The sequence below is a fragment of the Salminus brasiliensis genome, chromosome 4 (assembly GCF_030463535.1).
Source record: "Salminus brasiliensis chromosome 4, fSalBra1.hap2, whole genome shotgun sequence".
NCBI classification, from domain to species: Eukaryota; Metazoa; Chordata; class Actinopteri; order Characiformes; family Bryconidae; genus Salminus; species Salminus brasiliensis.
The window spans coordinates 27,666,759-27,694,615 of NC_132881.1; the positions used below are offsets into that span (position 1 = coordinate 27,666,759).

At 41.5% G+C, this 27,857-nt stretch overlaps 1 protein-coding gene across 1 annotated transcript in view; it reads right to left on the reverse strand.

Moving 5' to 3' along the window:
- Positions 1-1,171: 1,171 nt before the first annotated feature.
- Positions 1,172-27,857, reverse strand: part of gfra4a (GDNF family receptor alpha 4a) — a 156,634-nt gene continuing 129,948 nt past the window's right edge. The window contains exons 4-8 of the mRNA XM_072677829.1: positions 25,078-25,423; positions 18,454-18,563; positions 13,388-13,522; positions 4,781-4,965; positions 1,172-3,183 (exon numbers count right to left, since the gene is read on the reverse strand). Of these exons, the coding sequence (XP_072533930.1) occupies positions 3,043-3,183; positions 4,781-4,965; positions 13,388-13,522; positions 18,454-18,563; positions 25,078-25,423 (917 nt within the window). The 3' untranslated portion in view covers positions 1,172-3,042. The remainder of the gene's footprint in view (positions 3,184-4,780; positions 4,966-13,387; positions 13,523-18,453; positions 18,564-25,077; positions 25,424-27,857) is intronic.

Genomic DNA, 27,857 nt, shown 5'->3' on the forward strand with positions numbered 1-27,857 from the left:
ATTGTTACGGTACAATATTTGCTACCCAAAGGAACCGACTAGAAAAGAAAAAGCAGTGCAGCCCTGGATGAGAGTATACACACACTGAAGTTGAACTCAACGCTAAGTTTTGGCTCACTTTGAAAGGTACTGATGCAAAATCGCTCACTGAGGTGAATCTTGTTCAAATCTATGTAATTTTGTTCCTGAAAGAAGCAACTTTGTCTGCGGCTTTTACTGTATTAAAGCATTGGCCTAGAAACACCAAACTTATTTAGCACTGATCATGAGCCCTCCATACTGCCAAATGCATGAGTCTGTAATCTAAAACTGAAGAAAGAATTTGTTACATTGTTAAAAAAACGTTTCTTTTCCATTTAAGTAAAAGGCTTTTCTTTACTACTTCATTTTATCGGTCTATCGCCCATGCTGGTAAGATTGTGGAAAAGCCTCAGTGAAATCATTCAGTGTACTGCAAAATCTCACTCAGGGCACTCATGAGGAAAATGCCGACTAGTCTGGCACCTGATCCTTCTGTGAGCCTTACACATTTACACTGACCGAATACGATACAGGCAAAACGCTAGCATTTTACGCTGTCGCTTCACACATCCAACCTGCCAACGTTACCTGCCTGCAACAGCTGCAGATCGAGAGGATGGCACAACAGCTCTCGGTTCACTTCCCTCAAAATATGACAAATTATCCTTGACCTTCGTAGGCCGCCACTGTAAGTCTTAACGAGAAATGAGGCTGCTCTCGCTGGCAGTTAGCCGGGCTAGCTGCCACTCTCCACTGTGGGCCTCTTGCAGAAGAGTCAGCTGCAATTAAGATGCAATGCAGAAAAAGTGCGATTTGGAGAGGAAGCTGTCAGACAAAATCACATGTCTCTGTTCAGCCAGGCATGCCTGTGCCGCAACACAGTAATTGGACAAGGACCTGGCATAATTTAAGTCTGCGCTTGGCCAAGAGCTGCGTTTGTTTAATGACGGTAAACTGCAGCCCTCGTTGACAAATTGTAATGTTCTCTTGGGGACAAATTATTGCGGGATTGAAAGGAGAGAGAGCGGTAGAGAAGACGGGAAGTGAGGGGGGCAGGTGGCGAGCTAGGTTTGGGAATATGGGCGTGCGAGCATCGCTCGGCACGAGATGAGACAAGATGACCACATTTAACCCAACTCAGAAGACCAGCAAGCTTTTTATTTTGAGACAGGGATGTTCAGACAGGTTTGTGGGCAAATGTTCCTTGCGGTGCAGCGGTCTGTTTGCGTGTGTGTGGCTATTTGTTTGTGGCTGACCCGTGCTGAAGGGCAGCAGGGCTCTTTGGTGACCCACAGCCTGCAGACAGGCTCAAAGGTTACACTGTGAATAAAAAGTGGGTGAAGTTTACACTTTGTTCCTTTGCCTCCTTTTCTTATCCTCTCAGCGCTGGCCGGGGTCCAAGAACCTGCTTCATGAATACACCCAACACAGCTAGTACATCCTCATATGGCAGCTTTATTGGTCAGGAAATTACATGTATTAAACCCACAAACTCCACCCATTTGCCAGAGCCCTGCCCTTTTTCTTTTTTCTCTGTGCGCACCATGAGAAGCCGATTGGTCAGTAGTAGTAGTAGTCTTTGGGGGCAGGGTTGAATAAGCCCTCGCTGGGCCCAGGCTAGCAGTAGTGGGTGTTCGGTCCTCGGATCCTGTGGGAGGGACAGCAGCGTTGCTCTTTGTGCTCTTTTTGATTGGCTGAGAGATAGCAGTGTTATGATCACAAGCAGTGAGTGAAAAAAATATATTATGGCTTCTGGATATTGAACGCCCAGGAGGCTTCGCTTGCTTGAGTTGTGCTCCGGTTTCTGTCGGCGGGGTCACCGCTGCTGTTTGTACTTCCGCATCGGCAGGCGCTGATTTCAGGAGCCTCTGAGCAGCTAAGACAGGGTGTTTTTAGACGCTTGTTCCTTTCCTCACTGGGCCAACACGGCTAGCAAAGGCTGAAAACTACTTTATCTTCTATTCAGGAATTGTCAGCACTGTGAATAACCTATGGACTCCCTGTGGAACCAACACACATGGCCTCCATTTAACACATTACTGTTTGTCCTTAGCATGTAACAACATGTAGAAAAAAAAAAAAAAAAAAAGTGAATTTCAGTTCATATTTTACTTCAAAGATACTTCAGAGTCCAAAACACACGTCAATCCAGTGTGCCTGAGGTTAAAGGAAAAGAACTGTAACGTGCAGATTTCACTGCAGAGGAAAACTCTAAAGTAAAGTAAGAGAGGACTTCACTAATGACTAGATATAGAGATATATAGAGATATATGAACATTTCATCCACATTACAAAAATAAAGAACGTCTTCTTATTTAAACATCTCCGTAAACCCGTCAGCGTGAAGTGTCTTCTCGTGAAGAGTCCTGGTCACGCCAGCTAGCGCGTGAACGCAACCCTCCAACCCATGAAATGCCATAGCTGTGCTTGTCCCATACACACATGCTACAGACTGGACCCCTTCAGCTAATACACATGTACCAAAGTCATGATTTCCAGATTTCAGGAAAAATAGGCATTGAAATAAGGATGAGTTTAAAAAAAAAGAGGGATTATACGAGAAGTGTGTGTAGTTGTTTCGGGGTTGTTTTACAACGAGACCATCATAGAAAGAGTTTTACACATGTACACGTACGTACTTACACACACTTTTTTTGTGTTTTTTTTTTTGTTTTGTTTTGTTTTGTTTTTTTTTTCTCGTTTTTTAACCTCCAGTTTGGTCTCAACCAAAGTGGTCTGCCATGTCAGTCATTAAAAGTATGTGCTCATAAAGTAAAACGCTACTTCACATTGAGGGCGGAGCCATAGTTTTGTTTGTTTGTTTGGAAAAAGTTGATCACTTTCTCTTGTGCTCTCTGTTCAATCCTTCTGTCTTCTCTCAGACGAGTTGCACGTTTTTTTGTTTTGTTGTTGTATTGTTTTTTTCTTTCATTTATTTTTTTTTGGGATGATAAAATTCATAAACAGCCACACACACAAACTGTCCCGCCTCCCGGCTCAGCTGATCGGCTTGCTCCGGTTCTAGAAGTGAAGAGTTAGCAGCAGCAGCAGGAGGGGGAGGAGCCAGGCAGATGCCACCAGGTCTAGACGTCCAGGGCTGCTGTCATAGAGCTCAGGTGAAGGGAGGGTGGAGTCACTCCACAGTCTGTCTCTGTCGTTCATCTGTGAGAGCGAATGAGATGGAAAGATGGCGAGAGGGAGAAAGAGAGAGAGGGTTTAGCTATGCAGTGTTTCAGGGTTTGCCTGTCTCCACATGTCACTTTTGTCTGCTCTGACGTTTTGTCTGTTCTTTGCCTTGTCTTCTCTCTTTTTTTTCCTGTTTCTCTTTCTCTGCCTCCTTTCATTTATCTCCTCGCCCCCTCTTTCACTGTCTGTTCTCATGTCTTGCGTCAGCAGACTTACTTACCAACCTAGGTGTGGTGCGACCTCACTCACACACACACGCACAGCCTAGCGCCTGAAGCTTTACCTGTAGGGGTGTGAAATCGCATCAGTCTGAAGGTAGATGCTGAAGTGCACTGAGGCTTTATAGAATTAGAATACGAGTGTACTCTGTGTTTTTTTTGCTGCCTCAGTAAACCTCTGGGGATATCTTACCGTCTGTACATCATAAACAGTCACATCTGTGCGTTCAGCAGTGTATTTATATACCATAGTGTGCAACAGTCCAACCAGAAAATACATGGACGCGTGTGATTGTGGCACTGGGTTAGTTCACCAAATCCAATATTCTCTTCAATGAGAAGTGTTTTGTCACTGTCACGCAAAAACCTTGTATCACCATTTTCCACTTGTTGATATAATCTGAATCTGCAGTTGTTATTTATTTCCATTGAAAGTTTAAAAAGGTTATTTTTCTCGTGAACTTGCTGTTTTGAAGGCCTCAGGGTTTTTGCCTGACAGCAAAGATTTGCAGTTACCATCCAGTACATAGTTCATCTAATCAATCCTTCATAAAACTGAACTGAACAACTCCATACAGCGGCTGGAGTTTACAGAAAAGTCAGCAACCACAGTACATACAGTTGGTCAGTGGTCTTAAAGTACTGATAATATACCATAATACACTTTGAAATGCATGTTATCACAATAACAAAACATCTTCATATTGCTCCCTCTATTTACTCTAATATTATATAGGGCTGCTTTTTCCAGCCCTATATAACATTAAGCCTAGATTAAGTCTAAATCTTGGGTAAATGGTGCAATTTATTGATTGCAGTGGTGGCTCAGCAGTCTATTGATGGCAAGGTTGTGGGTTCGATACCTGGGCTCGGCAAGCTGCCACTGTTAGGCCATTAACCTCCCCGCCACAGCGATGGCTGCCCACTGCTCAAGACATGTGTGCTTGTGATCACAGTGTGTGTTGGATCACTAGTGTGTATGTGTTTGTTGAAAGCATAGATGGGTTAAAGGCGGAAGCCAAATTCCATCTGTGTATTCCAAGACTAGTCCATGTCTGCAAAACTGCAAAATACACACTTCTGAGGAATAGGGCTGGCTTTACAGACCCAGATTAAGCCTAATTTTTGTGGAAGTGTGATTCTGTAATGGTGAAACACCACTAATATCGCCTTAATCAATGTCCACAAAATCAGTAAAACACATGCTTCTAAAAATAGGTCCACCCAGATAAGGGAGTTTATTGGAACTTTTTTGATCCTGAATGAAACTGCAGATCTGATGTGATGAATCTAATCAAATCACAGTGTGGGCAGAGTTCTCCACCCCTCCTTAAACCTGGTGCTGCATGTTTTACCTGTGTGGGCATCTGAGGATGGAGGATGTTGTGCTGGGTTTCCACTCCTATGCCTGTGGTGGTAGAGGTTATGGTGCTGGTAGGTAGGTGCTGGTTTGGAGAGATGGTATTTGCGCTGGCTGCTCCTGGCTGGTTAGCGGCTGATCTGGGGTCAGTGTCGTTGCCGAAGGCAAGGATGGCATTCTCTGTTTAGAACAACATGAGGAGAGATACTGTCACCGCCTTGGATCTTTTATAGATGAATGCACACACATCATGCTTCACTTAGCTTTCTCTTTCAGCCATGTCTCTTTGCGATGTCTCTCAGGATTAGGATCAGGGTTCGGTCAAAATCAGTCAAAAGTCAAATTCTAAGAAAACCATTCTGCACAATAATCAGTGGGAACACTAAGACAGTAATACTGGCGTCTGTTCCACAGGATACATGGGGCACTGCTATCTCTGTATCTTTAGTGGTGTAGCCTCGGTATTGCATGAAACAGGTGGGACCTGCCTTATTGTTAGTGTGTGCTGCCTGGATTTTGGATTCCGCTATTAGGAATTCAAGCACAGTTCATGGTGCCCGTGTAAATAGCTGAAAGGTCTTTAGACATTCACACTCACGTTGCATTTCAGGTCATCTTAAGATAGGTCTTAAAGCCTCTGTAGCATGTTTAATTGTAGAGAATAAAGAGAGGTTGGAAAATGGCCATTTAAAAATTAACAATCACTGTATTTCGAAAAGGAAGGATACAATGTATATAAGTGGATCTTTTTTGTTTCTGATCAATAAAAAGAGAAATGTAAGAACAGGACCTTTTAGAGGAGCGATAAGCAGTGTTGGGTCATTTTGTATCTAGGGCTGCAGTTGGCATCAGCAGAGACAAGGCTAGAAAAGCTGACATCTGATCTACAATTTATAAACCATAGTATAATCTGGAATTATTGGCTTGTTCCAGGGTCTTTGTTTACTTCAGAAATCCCTGAATCATTAAGAGCTTTCTTCTGCTTTGTCTTCTTCTTTCCCGATTATTATTTCAAGTGACTGAAGCCCAAGTGCAATCCATTTAAAGGAGCATATAGGACCTATACAATGGATTTGTAGTTGTAAAAACATCTTGAACTTGTGGTGTAGCTTCAAAATGTACAATCATTTTAAAAACTGATTGAAACATTTGTTTTATCTTACAATAAATTAACCTGTTGAGGGAATACTTGAAATACTGTTTTTATATGTGGTATTTGTACCCAATAAATAAATATTTTGGCTACATGCCCTAGATGAGTTGGCATGGAACTACCCTATGCACCTTATTTTGCAACGGCAACTTTCAAGGATTCGTTTCTTCTGCTTTTTTTGTAGAATTTCCATGATCCATGATCATAACGTAGCTAGCTATGCTAACCCAACATTTCACCAGGCTATTTAACTTTATTCAGAGCTATTAAGAGTTTGGAACATTAACCAGATCGTCCTTACCCAGAGAAATAACTCAATTATAAAACTTCAGTGAAGTGGACATGTCTGGTGTTTGATAAGTTATTAGTGCTAACCTACCAAAGAGCGTCACAGCGGGGCTTCATAGCCAAGTAATTTCTTGGGGTAAGGAAGTTCTGGTGTTGCTTTTCCCCACACAAAATGGTAAGTGCAGACGTACAGACGTCTGGGTGGGTGTTGGCTCTTAATTCAGCTCTTAATTTTTACCACAGACGCAGGTCCTACTCTTAAGTTTTAGGATGCCTTCCATCACTCTGATCTGATCTTTTTTGTGTTGTGTTCATAACACTGTTGTTCATGTGAAATTCTCACTATGGTTATGATCTATATCAATGGAGCAGCTGTTGCACCGGACACAGAATAATGGAAAATGCAAAAGGACCCATGTTGTTTAATGGAGAATAAGGTGGACACTGAACCTGTGATATGTTTGAATGTTCGGATACATTAAATTTCTGGTCTCTTTAAGATACCACAGCACATGACTACTAATTGACTGCTAAAGCACATTGTCCAGCTATAGCTCGGCTGGCAAGCTAAACCGGGCTAATATGTGCTGTACTGACCTCATCAAGTAATAGATGAATTTGGATTTGTAAGGCATTTTCCTTTGAAGCCTGGCAGAGTAACAACAGCACACTAAGGTAAAGCAACTCACCAAGGGAAAACTTCCTCCACTAATAGATGGCCCCTTTCCCACACATTTAGTGACAGCTTGCCAAAACAGCCTCCTCCGACACTGGCAAACGCTAAAGTTCCATCGCAAAACGAGCCCCTGACAATCCACGACTGAAGCTGCAGAGTCTTCACATTGTTAGCATTATGTACAGCAAAGGCGACTCCATCCATTGAGAACGGAGGTGCCTGTAGGTATTCACTCTAACCCTGCTCAAGCCTGCCTGATTTCACTAATGAGCTCCGTTCTGCAATGAAAGAACCTGATCAATGAGATCAGGTGGTGCTCTGGTGCAAGGCAGGGATGAAGAACCACTATGGACTGTGTTTCACAAACAACCTGCTAATGATTGGTACCACAGCTGCACATATGTATGGTTAGTAACACAGAGGGAATCCACATTTATCAAGGAACTGGCAGTTCATTATTTTGCCAGGTTTTCGGAGAAAGTAAATGCAATGGTTGGATATCCAGGCAAGGCAGCAACAGAATGCTACACATACAGACGATCCGACAGCTGATTGTGAGATGCTAGCCATTAGGTCCAGTGGATCCTGGAATAACCCAGCGGTGGAGGGGGGGTGCATTACTGGACTACAGTGATGTGCTTCACTGTTCTGCCGCAAGTTGAATCTTACATGAACTCTCCTACTACTCAAATGAATCTTTTATGACTTGAAATATATCTTTTTTTTCATTATCTTTTGTAAACACAGATTCACATTTAACAAGTCACTTTTTACTTCCCTTTTCAAATTTTCACCAGTGGCTTAACTCTGCTTACATAAGAAAATATTACATATGAAATATTTAAGGTACATGATGAATTTTTAATGTGATGGAAAAACTGGGGGGAAAAAAGTCATGTAATGATCATAAAAGCTGCTGTAATAAATAAAGAATTAACACATTAATATGACCAGGCTATCCCCTAATAAAAAGAATTCCAGTGATTGTTTCCTTGCTGGACGTTAAGAGCTTGAGCAAAATTACCACATCCCTGGCCATATTAACCCAAATCAATTTATTCACCTGCCACTTTACAAACACTGCTGTCTCATTTTAATGCAGCTCCCGCTTGTTTGGGCCAAACACAACAGTCTTCCATACACACAATGCAAAGAGGTTCTATTAAAATACCAGATTGTGAGAGCTGTATGCGTTTGCTAATGGACTCGGAATGAGGCCAGACCGAGAGTGTGCGACAGGTGTGTTGTGGGTTATTAGAACAGACAGCCTCGTCCTGGATATTGGAGCCTCCTGCAGAGTCAGGAAACTTTTGCTACTGCTCGTGTCCTTCCCCTCCCTTGCTACTGGAGTAGGGGCCATGGAGTGAACGAGCGGTTAAGGAGAAATGAGACCGCTGACGTCAGACTGTATGACGACTAGTGATGAACTGTAGAACTAACTAGCATTATTTTACATCTAGTACTAAATACGCATAGGTGACCACCTCCATGCAGTCTGGTCATGCATGCAGTGATGTCCTCTAAAGTCTAAAAATGACTTCCTGGGTAGCACACACTCATTTGTTCTCGACTCAAAATACATCCAAACTGTATAAAATCCAGGTGCAAACGAAATGACTGAACCCCATTTATTAGCAAACCTTTCAGCTGTTTTCAATAAACCAATCAAACAAGAAATAATAAATAGCTCAACAAAATGAAAAGAACTAGCGCTTGCTCCACATTCAACACTAAATTTGTACTGACAACTGCAGTCTCAGAAGCATCCAACCCCTTTATCACAAGCATCTTTAGCACTTAGTACTGAACCTCCAGTTCACTAATATTCTTGGGCTTGTGTGCGGCAACCACTTTCTTTAAATTTCACCTTTTAACCCTATTTTCTATGGGGTTAAAGTCAGGCGACTGCTCCAGAATCTTCCAGGACTTCTTCTGAAACCAAGACTGGGTAGTTGGGTGGAACTATACCCCACCAAGGTGGACTTTCAGTTATGCTTGGGATCACTGTCCTGTTGGAAGGTCTAATAATGTCAAGGCTTCAGCTTCCTCACAGAAGGCATGATTTCCTGATACTTATATCCATCTTGTCCTGCACACACTGCAGAATCAGAATCAGAATCAGATTTATTGGCCAAGTATGGTCACACACACAAGGATTTTGTTCCGGCTCTTAGTGACTCTCTAGTGTTAACAATATACAGCTACATATAATTTACAGACAATACACAATACACAATACAAAGAACAATAGTATACACAGTATACACAGACTTTACGAGGACATTTCTATACAGTGTGCTTTACAGTGTTATTCACAGAATAGCAGTAAGCAACACTATACAGATTCAATATTGTGCATCCACTGCAGTGTAAAGTGAAGTGAGTAATGGTGCAGTAATGCAGTATCTGTAGGATAAGTGATAATAGTTTCTCAGTAATATCTATGGCCTGTAGCTGATGATGATGATCAGCTGTTGATGAAGGTGATGAAGGGTAAAAACTGTTCTTATGTCTGACAGTCTTAATGGACATAGTTCTGTAGCGTCTGCCAGACGGGAGCACTGAAAGAGGTTGTGACCAGGGTGCGAGGAGTCTGTAAAGATTTTCTCTGCCCGTTTTCTGGTTCTTGTCCTGTCAAGTCCTGAAAGGAGGGCAGAGAATCACTGATGATTCTCTCAGCTGTCCTCACTGTTCGCTGCAGTCTGTTCCTGTCCTGCTTTGTGGCTGCTCCAAACCAGACAGTGATGGAAGTACACAGGATGGATTCAATGATTGCAGTGTAGAACTGGCTCAACAGCTCCTTAGGCAGACCCAACTTCCTCAGCTGACGCAGAAGTACATCCTCTGCTGGACCTTTTTGAGGATGGAGGAGATGTTGGGCTCCCACTTCAGGTCATGAGAAATGGTGGTACCCAGGAACCTGAAGGTCTCTGCAGCTGACACAGGGTTGTTGAGGATAGTGAGGGGCAGCAGAGCTGGGGGGTGTTTCCTAAAGTCCACTCTCATCTCTACAGTTTTGAGCGTGTTCAGCTCCAGGTTGTTCTGACTGCACCAGAGTACTATCCATTCAACCTCCTGCCGATATACAGACTAGTCATCATTCCGGATGAGTCTGATGCAGGTGTCCAGTGCTAGTGGAAGCAAAGCAGCTGCAGAGACACTTTACTGTGGACTGGGTGTTCTTTTTATGCTTTAGACCTACTGCTTTTGTGTTGAATTTGGACCAGAAATCATAACTTGAATATGAATGTTAGCTTGAGGTCTTCCCATCATAGCAGCCATATTAAGAGTGCATCTGTGATATATTTTGACGGGCCATATGAATAATGACTATCCACATGCATTAATTCTAATTTGTCTTAATGGCCTACTCAGTTGAAATTACTTTTGCATGAAAGTCACTTCAATTAAAACATGGTCATATAAATATATGAATAAAAGATCCCTCAACATCCGAGTGCAATCTAATAGACGTCGCTTCAGATCTGCAACTCCGAAGGGTTTGAAGTGCAATCAAGGCCCACGCCAAATGTTTGTACAACAAATATGTGTCTTTAATTGGCAGCGTGAAGCTGTAATGACTGAATTCCATGAATCATTGTGCTGCTTGCAGGAGGCATGAAGTGGTAAGTGATGAGAGAGAAGGAGCAGAGTGTGAATCAATGCTGACAGAGTGAATTCCTCCCCAGATATTTCCCACTGCTCTGAGCTGATGCTAATTGAAGTTGCTCACTCATAGCAACGCTTCATTATTATGAGGACACAAATCAATACGGGCGCACGCTACTACGTCTAAACAGAGAGGCAGGCTCAGCCTCAGCCATGGCTGGGAGCTCTGGAAGTGTGAGGACAGCAGGAAAAGGAGAGAGAGTGAGAGAGGGAGAAAGAGATGGATTGTAGCAGAGAGAGATTATGATTGTGTAAATGTGTCATTAGCAAAGCAGAACACAACTTCTCTGTCTCTGTCTTACTCTTTCTCTCTCTCAAACACACACACACATTCTTTCATGCATGATCAGAGAGCAGAACTGATATGAGTATACGTGTGTCTAATGGTAGTCCGCAGCAGAGAGCAGCAGAGACAGTCTGGTAGTTAATGTTTTAAATGTGCTGATTTAGACAGCCAGCATTGCTGCATTTGTCTCCCCAGGGCTGTCCAACAAACACACATACACACCACCAGAAAGTATAAAGCAATGCTTATTACATAAATATTCACTGCTAAAATTAAAACAAACAAAATGCAACGTTTTATTAAAAATACTACGTAAATGACACATTTTCAGCATTTTCATGATTCTGGAGAACGGCTGTTGATATTTGAACTTAACAGCAAAGCAAGTACACAGTGACCAGGAAACAAAAAAAAAGAGATGTAGGTCTCAGTCCTCCTTCATTGCTCCTTTAAAAAAATTGGGCCATGCTCTTTCTAGACCCACTGCGAGTGGCCGGAAAAAAGGGAAAAGGTGGGGAAAGAAAGTATTCAAACACGACTGCAGCAGCGACAGCTAAAGCCTATTCACGTATTATCTAAAAAAAAAACAACCTTTATCCTATTAACCATGCTTGTAATTGGGGCCCTGAGCTGGTTTGAATCCCGGTCATGCTGCTAGTCATTGGCAGCCGAGGCCCAGAGTGAGCACAACTGGCCTTGCTCTCTCCCCACACTGCTTCACTGCGGTGCTGGCCGTCGCTGGCGTCTGTGTGATGGTGCACTGAAGGTATGCGGCGCTTCCCTCCAGACATGTTGTTTGCATGTGCACGGGGGAAGGGGTTGATCTGCCCTCACTAGGGTCGGGGGCATTGCGTGCAATGGGGGTAGGGGGTATTGCTGGTCCAAATTGGGGAGAAAATGGGTAAAAGAAATGTGATAAAAAAACTACTGTAACTGTAACTACTCAAGTAGTCAATTACAGGTCCACACCCAGCATGTCACCTAGTCTGTAACTAAAGTGCAAACCTAAAGAACACAAACTTTAGACAAAACTAAAGTAAATGTAAAACATGTAAAGGAAAATATTATAAAGTGTGTCTTTAGCACACAGCGACTACATATAAAATCTTGGTATAGCCTAATTACAAAATGGCCCCAGAACCAGGTGACGGTGTGGTCAGCTCACATACACACCTGTGAGCCACACAATTCCAGGGGAGCTGAGCCACGTTCAGCCTCAGTGAAAACACTCTCAGCTGCTTCCTGCACTGATCTTTGCTTTTCTCCTCTTAGCTACTCTCCGGCTCTCTCCACTCCATTAGTTTTACTGCAGGGAGCCAAATTACGCTCAATTACTAAGACACCAGAGTCAGCGCTTAGACCCGAACCAACACACACACACAGATCCCTTTTAAGCCCAGCCCTCAAGCCAGGACACCAGAGAGAGAGAGAGACAGACAATAAGAGACCAATCAAAATAGAATAGCAGAGGAGCCCTGGTAGAAAAGCTGCTTTGCTGAAGAGAAGGAACTCTCTGGGCCCTTATCAGACTGTATCTTCAGTCCAGATCTCCCAAAAGAATCGCCTCTATGTTAGCACCACCGTTAGCAGTCAAGCATCCCAGCTAGGCAGTGTTGTTTAATGCCACTGAGCTGAACGGAAGCTTCCCTTTGGCAGATGCTCTCTTACAGATCCCTATTACTGTCTTGTTATTGGCATTGCCTCTGTGTGTGTCTCTGCAGAAAGAGAGAGACAAGGTGAACCCCAAAGCTAGTTTGCTTGTATGTGCTGATTATGAAGTCTGGACTACACCACAGAAGACTGTAGTTGAAATGATGGAGTGAAAAGCACAAAAGAATTGTTCACATTGGTGCAGCCCTATTCTTAGCTTCCTGATGGGGAAGCTCCATCAAGCTGTCCCTCCAATAGGAATACATTATTAAACAAGCTTGAAAATAAAACTGGTTATTCAGTATTTAGCCATCACTACCTAGATATTCTGTCAAACCATGTCTTACATAAGCCATTAAGTACATTTCTAAATACACTGAATTCAATAAAAAAAAAGGTTACCCATTTAAAATACCACAGGAAACACCTTCTGAAGCTCGGACGTCATTGGCCCTTCCACAGTCATCGTCGCCTGACTTGAACCTCATAGAAAATCTTTGGTGGGATTTGAAAAAGGTGGCTGCAGCAGAAACCCAACCCAAGAATATTAGTGAAATGGAGGCCACTGCCCATGAGGAATGGCCTGAGATTCCTCAGGAACGCTGCCAGAAGCTGGTGTCTGCAGCAGGTCACAACAGCAGAAGGTGCTCTACTAACTACTTAAGACACTTGTCATGAATGATTTGGAGTCTGACTGGGCAGTTGTATAAAGTCAGGAAGAAAAAATACTAAATGTGCCAGTGCCAGCATTTGTGATAGCTAAAATATACATCTCTCTCTCCCTCTCTCTCACTGTCTGTATTAACTGTGTGTTACAGTGAGTGAGTGATGACTGTGTTACGATACAGATAGTATAGTCAATTATGAAGAAATGACTCACTTAGGCAGATGTTGTCATGGAAATTTTCGAGGAAGAGATTGCACAGTTCTCTGTGATTTCCACTGGCTGCACATGAGCACCACGGCCCAACGTTAGAAGTGGAGTTATCCAAGTAGTTTGGAGTGATGGTGCTTCCTGCAAAGAGAGATGGGGGGGGGGGGGGGGTAATTAAATGAATGAATTAATTAATGATGTGTTACATGTTTAACACGTTTTCAGAAATTCCTCTTAGATTTTGGAAGCTAAGCTACAAAAACAGCTAGTTTTGAAATATTTCAGAACAAAAACAATGCATTTAAATACGTCTTCTATTCAGCCTCCAGGAGTAGAGTTTAAAGTAGTACTGCATGTTTCAGCCTGGACTGCTTTTTGAATGAGGCACAATACAGGACTGTCACTCAGAACAGAGGTCATTTACATTAATCAGTGTTAAAGCAGCTGCAACCAGGCAGGTATTTGCATATGAATGTGCATCCAGAGTGTGTCCAGAATATTCTGAACTGTGTAGATTGCATCAGAAATTTAACCATGCTTTACCCACAAATGTATTCTTCGGTAGCAACTGTTAAGAGGTCAAACAAATGATAACACTATCTTTTAAGAAACTTTAAAATGATTAATTCCCTATGCATTATCTTTTTATTATTAATATGACCTGTATTAGTATGTAATTGGAGTTGTCATATGGGACAATAACTAGCAATTGCATTATCACTAATGCAACCTTTGCTAAGAGCTTGTTATCCATTTCACTGAGCATGATGTAGTCATATAAATTCATACTAGTGAATTATTGTGAAGTAAAGTCTTATTAGTGCATGATTAGCATTATGTTATGCCTATGAGGTCCTTTAGAATATCTAATCAGCAGTGATTAAACCTGGACTTAAATATTTCAGGAAATAATTTTCAGTATTAGTGACATATTAAAGTCTTATTAGATGTAAAGCCTCCTGAAGTCACCTGATGCAAAACAGAAGCTGCAGGAATACAATCGTATGCCCTGATAAGATGTGAATTTAGATGATCACTTTAGCATCAATAATAAGCTCCACAAATAAAATCTAGGTGACTAAATCTAATTAGTCACCTTGCATGTTTCAGGTGGAGGATGATTGGGCTATAATACCTGTGGGATGTGCAGTGAGATTTATAGTTTGAGAAGAGGGGGTACAGTGCAGTGAATGTCTCCTTGGATGTGTGGAAAATGGGTCACAAAGCAAATATTGATGATTGGCAAAAAGGAGTGATTGCATTTGTCATGTCAAAGGCCATAGTGTGAAGAAAGTAGTTGAATTTGCAGGTGTATGGAAGCGTACAGTCATACGGGTCCAGCAGCAGAGGCAAAAATCCCAGTCTACAGGAAATTCTCATCAGAACTGTGCCTGAAATACAGAACGCCGGTGTGTTTCACAGTTTGTGAATGTCCAAATGCAATCACTCCTTTTTTACCAATCATCAACATCTGCTATGTTACACATTTTCAACACATCCAACAAGACATTCCCTGCACTGTATTACTTCCTTTCAATCTATGATTCCCAACACACATCCCAACGTCCCCATGCAACACCATCTGCAGGAGGCCGATATTACTGCCACCTTAAACATGCAAGGTAACCAATGTTTTATCCAAGGGTTTAAGTTAGTTATTTTCACATCCCAATTACATTGAAATACAGGGTCATAATGAATATAGCTAAATGTATATTAAATAGTGTACAAGTGTGTAGATTATAATTAGGCTAGCTATATTAAATAAAGTACAAGGCTCTAATTAACCCGCAAAAACATTCATATGATGTTGGTAAAAATCCCTTTCACCATAAAGATGAATTGTGGAGTTTCGCACCATGCTCAGTTTAGCTTGAATAAAAGACTGATTTAACAAAAAAAAAAAGGATCTGAAGGAGGTTTTAGGAATCATTACCGTCATCCACTATATGGACAAAATGATTGGGTCACCTGCTCATTCTTAGTTTCTTCCGAAATTAAGGGTATCAAAGAGTTTCTCCTGCTTTTGCTGTAGTAACTGTCTCTGCTGTCCAGGGAAGGATTTCTACTAGATTTTGGAACATTTCTGTGAGGATCTGATTGAGGACCTGGTTCAGTGACAAGAGCATCAGTGAGGTCAGGGATGGTCACCACACCACCTCAACCCCTAACTCCTCAACCTATCCCAAAAGAGTTGGATGGAACACCATCATTCCAGAGAACACAGCTTCACTGCACCACGGCTCAAAGCTTTATACCCCTCTAGGCCACGCCTGGCGTCTCCAAAGTGAAAGCATTCATTAGAAGGGGTGTCCATGAACATTTGGACATGTAGTGTATCATTATTCAGTCTGTGTGTAACAGACAGACACAGGAACTGTGAGAGATAGAAACAAAAACTAGAGAACGTGAGTGCACTGTGGTTTGTGATTTGTATGCATCCCTGTTAACTAAAGATCGCAGTTTTTTTGCGGGCAGCTCTAGCTGTTGGAGATGTGTGTACGGTGCGTATGTGTGTTCTGTGGGGAGCGAAAGTGACTGTTGTCTTCATTGTTTGGAGAAGGGCTGGGCTGAAAGGAGGGAAAGTGGAAGCACTGCACTCTGGAGCTCTTGCGGCCTCAGATGGGCTCATTTAAAGACATCAATTTCTTTTGTCCTGGAACACAAAAGTGCAACATCTCTGCAGCGCACCTCACGAAATACAGCTGTAATGACACAGAACTAGGCCACAGGGCTTCCTTCTATCTGTATCTCTTTCTCTACACCCTCCCACCCTCTACTTCTTGCTCCCTCTCCATCACTCTGCACTTTTCCCCCCAAATTTGCATAACAAAAACAAAATATTCTAAAGGTAGAAGCAGTTTTTAGGTAGTCAAGTCATGAAGACTTCATTCAATCAATGAATAGGCTTTAAAAGGGCTGTAAGAACTGTGTTTATCTTTTCATTGTTGAATAATGAGAGTTCGTTACATGGAACTGACATATCATGAACTCTAAACACTGCTGTCTCCTCATTAATAAAAAAACTAGCAATGCCAAAACAGAGCTGTAAAACAAGCTAATCTCGAAACCCCAAAACTCGTATGTAATAGTCTTGAAGCCGCCAAATTTGACAAACATGCAGTCCGCTAGCAAAAGCATTTCAAGGCTAAACGCAGTGGCTACTTTGAAAGAAAATGGAAGTGAGCCGAAAAAAGCTAAAAGCTAATACTAGGCAATCCAGACAGAAGGAAAGGCCAAGCCATGTCATGGTGTGTGGAAGCCAGGGTCCCTGGAAAAAGCTAAAAGCATAAAGAAACGCTAGAAAAACCAAAGAAGAAAAAACTGGAGGAAGCCAGAGGAAGCCGGTAAAGAGGGTGGGTGCTATGGCTAACAGCTAACCAAGCCATCTGGCTACAACCTCTTTAGCTAGCTAACTGTACACTGTGCCTACTGGACATTGTGAAGATAGGAGGAGGACAGCAACACTATCATATAAGACTTGGGAATAGTAATTTTTCGTTTTACAGAGCTAAGCTAGGCTAGGATAAGCTAGGCTAGTCGTTCGTATGCTATGCAGCTGTGGGCCTTCTCTGTCCTGTAAAACAACCAGTAAAAGTAGAGCTTATTATTTTTGTTCAGAAGCCCAACATACACAGATATGAAACAGTGTTTCATGAGGCAAAATAACAGGGTTGTAAATAAGCTGGTAAAACAGCATCTGAGCTGTCACAGACTTACTATTTATTCAAGATTCGATTCAAGATTCAAGATTCAAGATTCAAAGCTTTATTGTCATATGCACAGTAAGGAAACTAGTTTCCCTGTACAATGAAATTCTTACTTTGCTGCCCACATTGGATGTCATAGAATAAAAAGTATAAATATAAATAGACAAATAACAAGGATCAAAAATTAAACATGCAGAGAATATATAAAATAAAATATAAAATGTAAACAATTTAGAATTATACAGGCTATATACATTGTGCAGGTATGTGCTACATTAGTTACATTGTAACAGTCTGTAGTAAAGTGGTGTTTGTGCAAAATGAGCTGAAATATAACCATACAAGAACAGTTACATGTGCAAAACGATGTGTGCAGCTGTATGCAGACACAAACAGTCAAGTACAGTAGTGCAACTATTCATGTGCAAAATGATATGAGTTAGTGCAATTGTTATAAAGTTAGTGCCTATTCTATTGGCAATACTTCTCTATATATCAAAGAACAGCTCAAAATACTTAAGAAATGTATATTTTGGCAACTTTAAGGTGTGATTGGACAAGCTTTGCAGAATTTTATCAGAAATTACATTTATCAGTACAAGAAACTGTAGTCCTGTAGTTCTGTATAAAACACTGTTATTAATTGGATTAATTGGAACTGTTTTCTTGGCAAAGTCATTGTCCTTTTCAATAGGCCTAGTTTCAATTTGCCTCAGTAACACAGACCAGCTCGTTACATTATATGGACAAAAGTATTGCTTACTCACTGTTTCTTCTGAAATCAAGGGAATTGTTTTTGTTGTAGGTACTGTCTCTACTGTCCAGTTACTGGACAGTAGTTACTATCTCTACTGGGCTCATGAACAATAATAATAAGCTCTACTTTTACTGGTTGTTTTACAGAACAGAGAAGGTCTACTAGCTACTAGCTTTCTAGATTTGATTGCATTTAGCAACGAGTGCTTTAGTGAGGTCAGGATGTTGGATGATCCCCACCTCAACTCATTCTCAACTTCCCAATTCATCCCAAACGTATTGGATGGAGAACCATCATTCTGGAGGACACAGCTCCACTGCTCCACAGATCAATGCTGGGGGACTTTATACCCATCTAGCCTCGCCTGGCATTAGGCATCGTGCCTATTCTATTGGCAATACTTCTCTACAAGGACTAGACTAGTGTGTGCATTTGCTTACTTTAAATTGGCAACTCGACTTGTCAAACTTTTCCATCTTCGCAACCATTGCTACTTTTGTGGGCAAAGCACAGCCAGATGAACTGAATTCAAGTTCATGTTTTTATGTGTTAATGAGTGTCCTAATGGACATGACTTTAATGAGCTACGTTTTTAGATTCCTCACCTATCAGGCCAGTGTATGCGATGAGGCAGGCCCCGTAGTTGTCTTGCTGGCAGCCGCTGGCAGTGAGTTGTGAGGGCTGGCAGTCGTGCTGGAACTGGGCCCAGCGAGACCTGAGGGAACCACAACAACACATCCATCATCCGACCAGCCAGCACGTCCCTTTAACACACACCCCTATTCACACACTCTCGCTCGTTGCACTCTTCCCACTTTTGAATGGAATTGGGAGTAGTTAGGGTTACATTAGGCTCAATTTTCTGGTGACAGTATTGCCTGAGCTGTGGCAGGGAAACCAGGTACCCCATCTGGAGAAGGAGAGAGCGTGTCAAATCTCAGGCAGTCATTCTGTTCTACAAAATCAATTAACCATGGAAATGTGCCGAGATGAGGTCTGTTTGCTTCTTTCTTTGTATGTGATGCACACCACTCATCAATGAAACTATTCAAATCCAGTTTTTTTACTCAAATGCTATGTAAATGTGATGGGTTATTTCCAACGTTCTGGATCATTTTAAGGCTTTTTAAGCAGCTGGATTAGTGACTGTTGTTAGTATCGGATCACAGTACCAACCCAGCTAATGATTCAACTTTCCTGCGTACAGCCCCTGTGGATACTGATTACAATAAAAGGGTTAAATAGTGTTTCATCACGCAAGAGCGAAGAGTGGGAGCTGACAGAATCTGTGAATAAAATTATTTAAAATATATGCTATGTCCTGTTAAGTGAAACGAAGACATTAATTCAAATTAAAATCTGTAATATCAACCACAGTTTTCATGTGTGGCATTCGTGACAGGATTAGTGCCAGCCTGCTAATGGTAGCCTTTGTTTCCACTGTCTTAGTAGATGGTTACTGAGGAAGATCCTTGTAGGATTTCATAGCTGAATTCCAGTAAACCCATGAATAGACATTAGACTTAGCTTTAAAATGAATGCATTGTAGACAGATGAAGCGAGTTACCTTGAAGTTACGCAACTTGCTTAGCAATTTTGCCTGAGCGTCTCTCTGGCTGCATATCTATTTATCTATCCATTCATATTCTGTGGACAAAGGTATTGGGACTAATCATTCATTACTTGTTCTGAAATCATTCAGTTGATCCTGCTTTGTTAGAATAACTGTATCTACTGTCCAGGGAAGAAGGTTTTCTACTAGATTTTTCTATTAGAGCACTGCTGTGAGGATTTGATTGCATTCAAGCGCATTAGTGAGGTCAGAATATTAGATAATCACCACCCCACCTCATCCCTAAGTCCCCAATGCATCTCCAACGTATTGGATGGATCACCATCATTCCAGAGAACACAGCTCCACTGCTCCACAGCTTAAAGTTGGCGGGGGGGCTGGGGGGCTTTATATCCTTTTAGACCAAGCCTGGAATTAGGCATGGTGCCAATAGGTTCATGTTTATCTCCAGAGAGTCCAAATTTACTGGCAGTACTTCTCTATATGGACTATAGAGACAAGCTGTGTGTGTAATTGTGAACAGCTGTGTCAGCAATGGGTGCAACTTAAAGCACCTGAATGCATTCATTAAAAGGGGAGTCCACAAACCCAGCAATTTGACCAAGAAGGCAGATTTATTATTTAGTTATTTAAAATGTGTAGTTACCAAACAGTTGGGTAAAGATCTGCAACCTAGCACACTGGTCCAAACCATTAACCATGCTCAGTTTGTCTATACTGAAGCCAGTGCTGGGTTGCCTGCAATTTTACAGTTGGGTGTTTATCCTTTTGGAAAAAGGATAAAAAATAAATGCATGGTTATTTTCTTGCTCATTATGCCATGTTCTGTTTTTCTCAGTTTTGTGCTGAAGCACGGCATACATTAGAAACTGCTGGAGTGCCACCACTGCACGATACTGAACAACAGGACGCATGTGAGCAGCTGAGATCAGCCAGTGGATTTACAAATGGATGTGCATGACACACACACACACACACAGACACACACAGGGTACCAACAATCTCCTGGGTGCTGAGCGCAAATCAACTATCCAATCAGATGCACCTCAAAGAAGTCGCCCACAGGCCCTTCTGATAGCATATGCTAATGAGAGTGCTGTGGAATTAAGTCAGCACCACCTGGGTGAAGCCTGATTGGCCAGCAGCGTGAGTGTTAGGAGTGTGATGGTGGATCAATGCAAGAGACAGATGAAAGCGTCTGTGTTTGTGACAATGAGAAAGAGAGAGAAGAGAGAAAATGAGAAAGAACGGTGCGAGGTAGAGAGAGAGAGAAATGGGGTGCAGAGCTCAAATACAGCCAGTCACTCTTGAGCCCATTGAGAGGCTTGTGGAGTGACTGCCGCTGTCACTGCTCTCTCTCGCTCTAATTTACTGGCACAGAGTAGAGGACGCAGAGGGGCCACTAAACCTAAGCACCACATACACCTCAACAGCCCTTACCATATGCAGCCATCAGCCGCCTGTAAAGTGATAAGGACAGGGATGTTTACCCAATTCACCCTCTCACTTTCAGTCCACAATGCAGCTCAACTACAGGAGCTCCGCAAAGCATCATAACCCTTAACAGGCAATGTAAATCACCTACTGGAGTTATGACTAGTGCTTAAAGTGGCACAAAACAGTGCCGGAAATACCCTTATTCAAATGCTGGTGTTATTCAAGTACTACATTCTGAATTGCTACAGTGAATAAGGGAGATATTGCTAATGTTCACGTCACAACATGAATTTATTTACTGAAATAAATGCCACACAAAAAAAAATTCCAAGTTATTTTTGAGCATTGCTATTGGTCCAGTCATCATGAAATTCATCATGAAATTCTGATACAATGTAAAGAACAACAGTCAGATCCACATTATGTCAAAAATGCATACACAAAGGTTTTTGCTGGCAGCAACAAAATATAATATTAATACTCATTATATTAATTATGTTAATACTCATTATGTCATGTCTGTATGACCATATAACATATTGTGTACACCGATCAGCCATAACATTCCCCTTGTGTCATCACAACAGATCTGACTATTAGAGGCGTAGACTCCATTAGACTCTATAAGGTGCCTTGTGGTATCTGGCACCAAGACATTAGCAGATTCTTTAAGTCATGCAATTTGGATCCCATAAATAAGCCTTAGGTGCCCATGTGCCTGTTGCTGGTTTTCCAGTTGTCCTATCTCAGATCACTTTTGGAAGGAACTGTCCACTGCATACCAGAAACATCTCACAGAACCTGCCTGATGTTTTGGAGTCATCTAGCCAACAAAGTATGATTTTTATTTCTTTATTTTTCCAGCTTTTAACACATCACCTTCAAGAACTGACTGTTCACATAATATCCTAATTTATCCTCCTCCTAATAATGTAAGAATGTTTTTACTTCACTTTGCCAAATGGTGTAGGTGTGTACTGTTATGTATGTGTGTGTAAACTCTCACTCCACTCAGTTGACAGTCTCAGCCTCTGGTCTTTCCAAACCAGAAGTGATGGAGCATTGCTAAAAGCTAATGCAAGGATGTACTGGAGATGGGAGAATGGCTGACGAGAGGCTAAAAGCTAATGCAAGGCTGTACTGGAGATGGGAGAATGGCTGACGAGAGGCTAAAAGCTAATGCAAGGCTGTACTGGAGATGGGAGAATGGCTGACTAGAGGCTAAAAGCTAACACAATGCTATTATGCATATAAGTTATGATCAAATAAATACATGTGAAACACAACACACCTCCATTTACTAGAAAAGAAGAAATAAAGTCAGATTTCACTGTTGTGTTTTCAACACATGTTAGTGTTATAAATGGCTTTCTTAATGTACCAGCTTCACAAATCACAGCATCACAATGAATTATCGGACCTTCAGTTCCTCCTCACAGGTGGCTCACCAACTAATGCACTCTCACTGTTTGGGGTGGACAAAGAACATTTCTGGGAATTCTGAAATGGGCAGGGGACAAAGACATCAAACAAGTTCTCACGAAAGCAAAAGCATGGAGAAAGCAGAGTAAAAAACAGCCGAAATGTGTGTGAGTGATCTCAGGGATGAGGTGTGTTTGCTAATGACAGATATGGGTTACTTACAAACATAAACCACTGTACAATAAGCTGCTGTACCTATTCAGTAAAGTACTGCAGGCTTATTACTGAACTAAAAGACATTATATAATAGTAGATTTATTTTTCTGCTATGTTTTTTTAATCAAATTTATCTCCACTTTTGTATAGATTTATTTACCTACTGTTTTTCACGGAACTTAGCAACGGTCTGATTATTTTAGTCCCATCTGGATTCACATCTCTATGTTTTTTCAGACAGATTTTGCCTTCTGTTTGAAACAAAAAGTTTTAGGCTCAGTTGCATGTCGTATTTCTTTTTGCAGATTTGTGCAGACATCCCTGCAGATACTGAGTGATACACCTTAGTGTGTAATACACCTTCAACCATTTAGACGTAACTTGTTCATCCTGCAGTGATTTTACTGACTGATAACTGAGCCAAATGCAAGTTTCATCACCGTGGACAGTCCCTGGTAAACAAATCCAATCCGAATATGGTGAGATTTCAGCTGCCTGATTTGAACTGAGTTATGTGGGCTTCACTGAGGTATAAGTTGCAGTTGCTTGACTTGAACAGATGCATGCTTAAGAAGGTGTTGCATGCTTAAGAAGGTGTTACAGTGTGAAGCCTGCATTCTCGACGATGTGTGAAGTCCTGTTATTGTATTGAAGCAGGATTAGGTACAGTGTTAACTGTTTCGGTACACTGTTAACTCCAATAAATACAATTTACTAAAAGCATAGTAACATGCTGCCATAAAAAATCAAGTATAGCATCTCTCAAAACTCACATAATTAAATTGTAATGATGTTCTTTTCATTGTTCTGTGAAATGAATCACGTAGGTAAAGTGAGTTCATCTCTCTTCAGAACCCAGCGAGCATAGAGCCACACTTAGCAGCAGAGATAGGGTAACTTGCTCTTACATCCTTCAACACCAAAGTAAAGCAGAAGCACACAAAATTATAAAATGTAGGTGAACACCCTAGGGAAGGTAGCCTGGGGGGAATGACAACACTTTAATGATGACTGAAGGGAGGGGAGGGGGGGAGACAAGCCCAGTATGCAAATATGATGGTGCCAGGAGCCAATGGCAAAGATGTGCTTTACTCAGCAATAGATAAGAACATTCGTCACTTCTCTGTCGTCTAAACGACCATGCCCCCACTTGGGTGAAAACAAACCCTGAGTGTGTGATGCTGAATTAGAAATACTAGCCTGAGCATGCTTAAAAGCTGCTGCGTCGCATTTTGCACATCTAACCACATTAAAAACCTCAGTATGATTTTCTTTACTTTGCAAAAAGCAAAGCATAGCAAAAGAAGGGATCTGTTAAGCAAGCTATAAAAATAACTTCAGGTTATATTAATCCTGTGCGAATCGTCATTTAGGTGAATTTTATGTCATATCCTCTGGAAACGGCTTTTCTCAAGTATTAGTTTAGTTTCATTGTGCATGGCACAGACACCTTGGGTCATTTAGGTCTGTGGCAACATTTAATCAAATCCAAATAATAAAACAATAGAAGAAGTGTATTATAAGATCATCACTTTTTTTGGCGGTGATGGCAGTACGTAAATCTCAGTCATTTATGCCGAGGTTTCTTCTGTGCGAATAGGCCATAGAGTTTACCTGTCCATGTAGAACTAATCCCATCCAAACAGGGCTAAAGACTACAGCAGTAAGTTTCTGCTACTTTTAGCTCACTGTAATAAGAATAGGATAAAGACACTGTTATCAGAGGAAGCTTATTATTTCGGTCACATTGGCATGACAAAGGTATTTTACATACAACTTATCTGTTTAAAGATGACAGCAGTTTACTCTACTATCAACATTTTATGAAATTTTATTTTTCCTCTTACTTTTGAGGAGTTTATCTCTGTCTGCAAAGCAATCCCATCTGGCTTGTTACTATTGATGAAAAGTTATCTTTGCTTTGCAGACAAATATATACAAGTATGAAAGACTCTGATCCCTAGTGGACAATCCGTTTTAGGCAAAAAGTGAAATAAGACGTATTCTGATCCTATTTCAGTCTAGACCTAAAATGATCTCTTATCTCAGACATTGATTTTGCGACTGTACCTTTGAGTCTGTTTTCTGGTTTTAGCTATGTTTATGTTTGTTTTCTTCTGAAAGTCAGAGTCATGCCCTTACCATGAAACATACATTTGATTATTACATACATTCTAATACTACTCTTGGACTTTGTTGTTAATTATTGTATTTCATCTGCAAAACATTGTATTAATACAAACACATTTTCTAATTCAACTGTTAGATTACCAGGTTTTAAAAACACAAATGCAATATTTCCTTACAAATTTCAAATTTCCTTGAAACAATAAATGATCATCATTTAGTGCACTGAAAATATCCTAATTACCATTATGCTTTATATATAAATTGTATCAGTTGAAAAAAAAAAGGCTGACATCAAGGCACCGTGGTGCATAACACGTTTGAGAAAATGTACAGTACATCCAGTAAAGACATTTTTGTGCCCCACGTTGAATTACAGTGATTTTTAGTTGGTGAATCGTTCAGACCAAACCTTTTCCAGTGAAGTCTATAATGTGCATGCAGCTCTACTCACTTGCACACGTAGTCTGCCTCGCACGTACGCAGCTGGGCCAGACAGTTGGGTTTGTCGCGCTCCTCGTACGAGCACGCGGGGACGATGGTCTGGCGACGGCGCTCCGAGCATGCGGTGTCCGAGCAGGGGCAGAAAAGCAGCTCGTGCGTGAAGTCCGGCGGCACGCGGTCGAAGAACTTGCGCAGGGCCTTGCTGCAGCGCATGCGGTTACAGGGCCCGGCGCGCGCAGACGGGGCGATGCACGCCGACACGTACTCGGTGCGCAACTTCTGACACGTGTCGTCCACGTTGCACGCCTTAGCTGCGTCCAGACAGCGGTTCACTGCAGACATGCCCGCTTCAGACTCTGCAGAGAGGAGAGGAGAGGAGAAGAGGGCACTGAGCACTGCTTCCCATCATGCATTTTTTTATTGTGTCTGTTGATTTCCTTTATTTCATCACCTGCAGTTCATTTCACACCTGTCGAATCTGCGTGCTTTTTCATACAGTATTCACAGATGGTCCTAAGATTATGTCATCTTTCTTTTGTTCACAGGGTTAGCAACTAAGTCATCACTGCACAATTTTCAAAATAATACAATGAAAATGAATAAATAATAAATGTTAAACGGTCTGACAACCGCAAATGTTAAAATGCTGTGAATCAGGAGAGAGCAGCTGGTTAGCATTAGCTTAGTTAGCATAATAATCTGCTCACCACTGCTCAGATGTTCAAATCTGGCTGACTGAAACCCTGCTATATACATTTAGAGAATAATGACGCAAATCTGAAAAATGAAGTCAAGTAACTGGTGTTCGAAGGGCAGAAAGCTAAAATATTTTTTTATGAGGTAGAGGAACTGTAACCCACTCGCTAAGCTTAGCTTTGCTTAGCTAGCTCCGCCACAGATTCACTATCACAGTACAGAGCCATTGCTATTCTGACTCTCCTGTTCTCCAGAGCTACTGACTTGAGTGCTGTCTATAAAAACTTACATCTGAGAGAGCAAAGTCGAGCGACTGGTGTAGGAGTGACAGAAAATTAAAAATGCAACAGGTTATATTGTGTTTGGACCTGTAGCAGGCTTAGATACGTGACTTTTATAGGATAAGATAAGTTAACGCATGCCAGACAGCATGGTGAAGACCATGTTCAAGCTAACTCAAGCTCAGATTCCACACTTTTAGAGGATAAAGCTGCATATCTGAAAGCACAAAGTCGAGTGAACATTCTTATCAGAAATGTAACAGTTTGATAATGATATTAAACATGTTCTAGCGTTAATCGTAGCTGGTCCATGGCACATAACTAACGTTAGTTTGGTTGGTTGGTTGGTTCATCCAGGTTTGCTTGTCGTTTATATGGAATTATTTAAGCAGTAAACTCAGGTCAGAGAGGTCCCACAGCTTCCCCACAATGTTGCTCTCTTCAATAAGACTTAAATGAAAGAATGACCTTATTTGGACATAAGAGATACAGAACAGACACAGATGAGAATGTTTGAAATATTGTCCTCATTTAGATGTACCATCTTAATGATCGAACACCATGAGTGATATACCTTAACGTTTCAAACAGCCTATTTCCGCTGGCGGGTCAGCGTTTATTACCAAAGAATAGCCCCACCAGTTTGTACAGAAGTCCGTGTAGTTACTGAATAATATGCCTGAATAATAATCATCATACCTCCCAACCCTAGTTATAACTACTCTTTATAGATACATTAATGTAATAAAGCTGACGTTTATTAATGTCTGCTCTGTGATGTTAAGGAAGAGTGACTTAGCGGCATGTAATTATTCTCACTTTCTCCTAAAAGAGTGACTTTCCGAACTGACTTATCACTACAGGGTACTGAGTAATAAAAACAGCAGCTGCAGGGGAGCTGTCCAGTGCTGAAACCTGCAATCTGAAATGACAGCATTGTTTCATTACACCAGTATGTCCAGCACATATCCTAATCACAATGGACAGCTTCACCCACACCTCACAAGCCTCAGATCAGGCCAATTTAACATTAACATTCAAACTAAACTTTGAAAACACCTGTCTCCTATATTTTATTAAACACTCTGAAGAGTAAGGTGAAGTTTAACAGGCAATTCATTCATTTCCAGCATCCAGAAAGGAGAGTTTTTTAAGAGTGTGCCAGGAGACTGGTAGTGTAGTGTGCACTTTTTAGAGGAAGGGAGTTGATGTTAGTGGTTTGTATTCCGAATGTCCCTCTCCGGCTGTACTGTGGCAGGTCACAGCCTTTTTTAGACAGCCTTTTTTGTTTTTAATACAGCCTGCTGTCTGTGGATGTGCCCCATCAGAAAAACTCTTCCACTCCAGACATGGTCTAATGAGAGTGTTGTAGTCACTAGGTCCTGGGCTGTTAGAGCACTGAGGCGAGGAACCATGCATTTACAAGCGTTTTACAAGACTTTTTGCTCTTTAAAATCCAGGTGGAAACCAGATTATATAGCTGTATGAAGCAGAAGTGGAGATTTCTTTTTTTGTGCCATACTTTTTCTTCCTGTTATTGCTAGTTATTGCTGTAACAATGGCTTAAATAGGCTCTACAAAGCCCCAGTGGAAAAAGAAAATAGCATCTCAGAATAGCGTCTTCACCAACTTCGTGAGATGTTGTAGAGCCATCATAGGGAAGGTGTACTGAGAATAGACTTCTCGCACATTGAGTGCCTCCCAACGGCATAACAATGTGGTGCCCCCTGGGCCGTTGATGCCAGAGGGGAGCGAATGGTACAGAGCAATCGACCCGCCACTGTGGACCAAAGAACCTCTATAATGAACACCT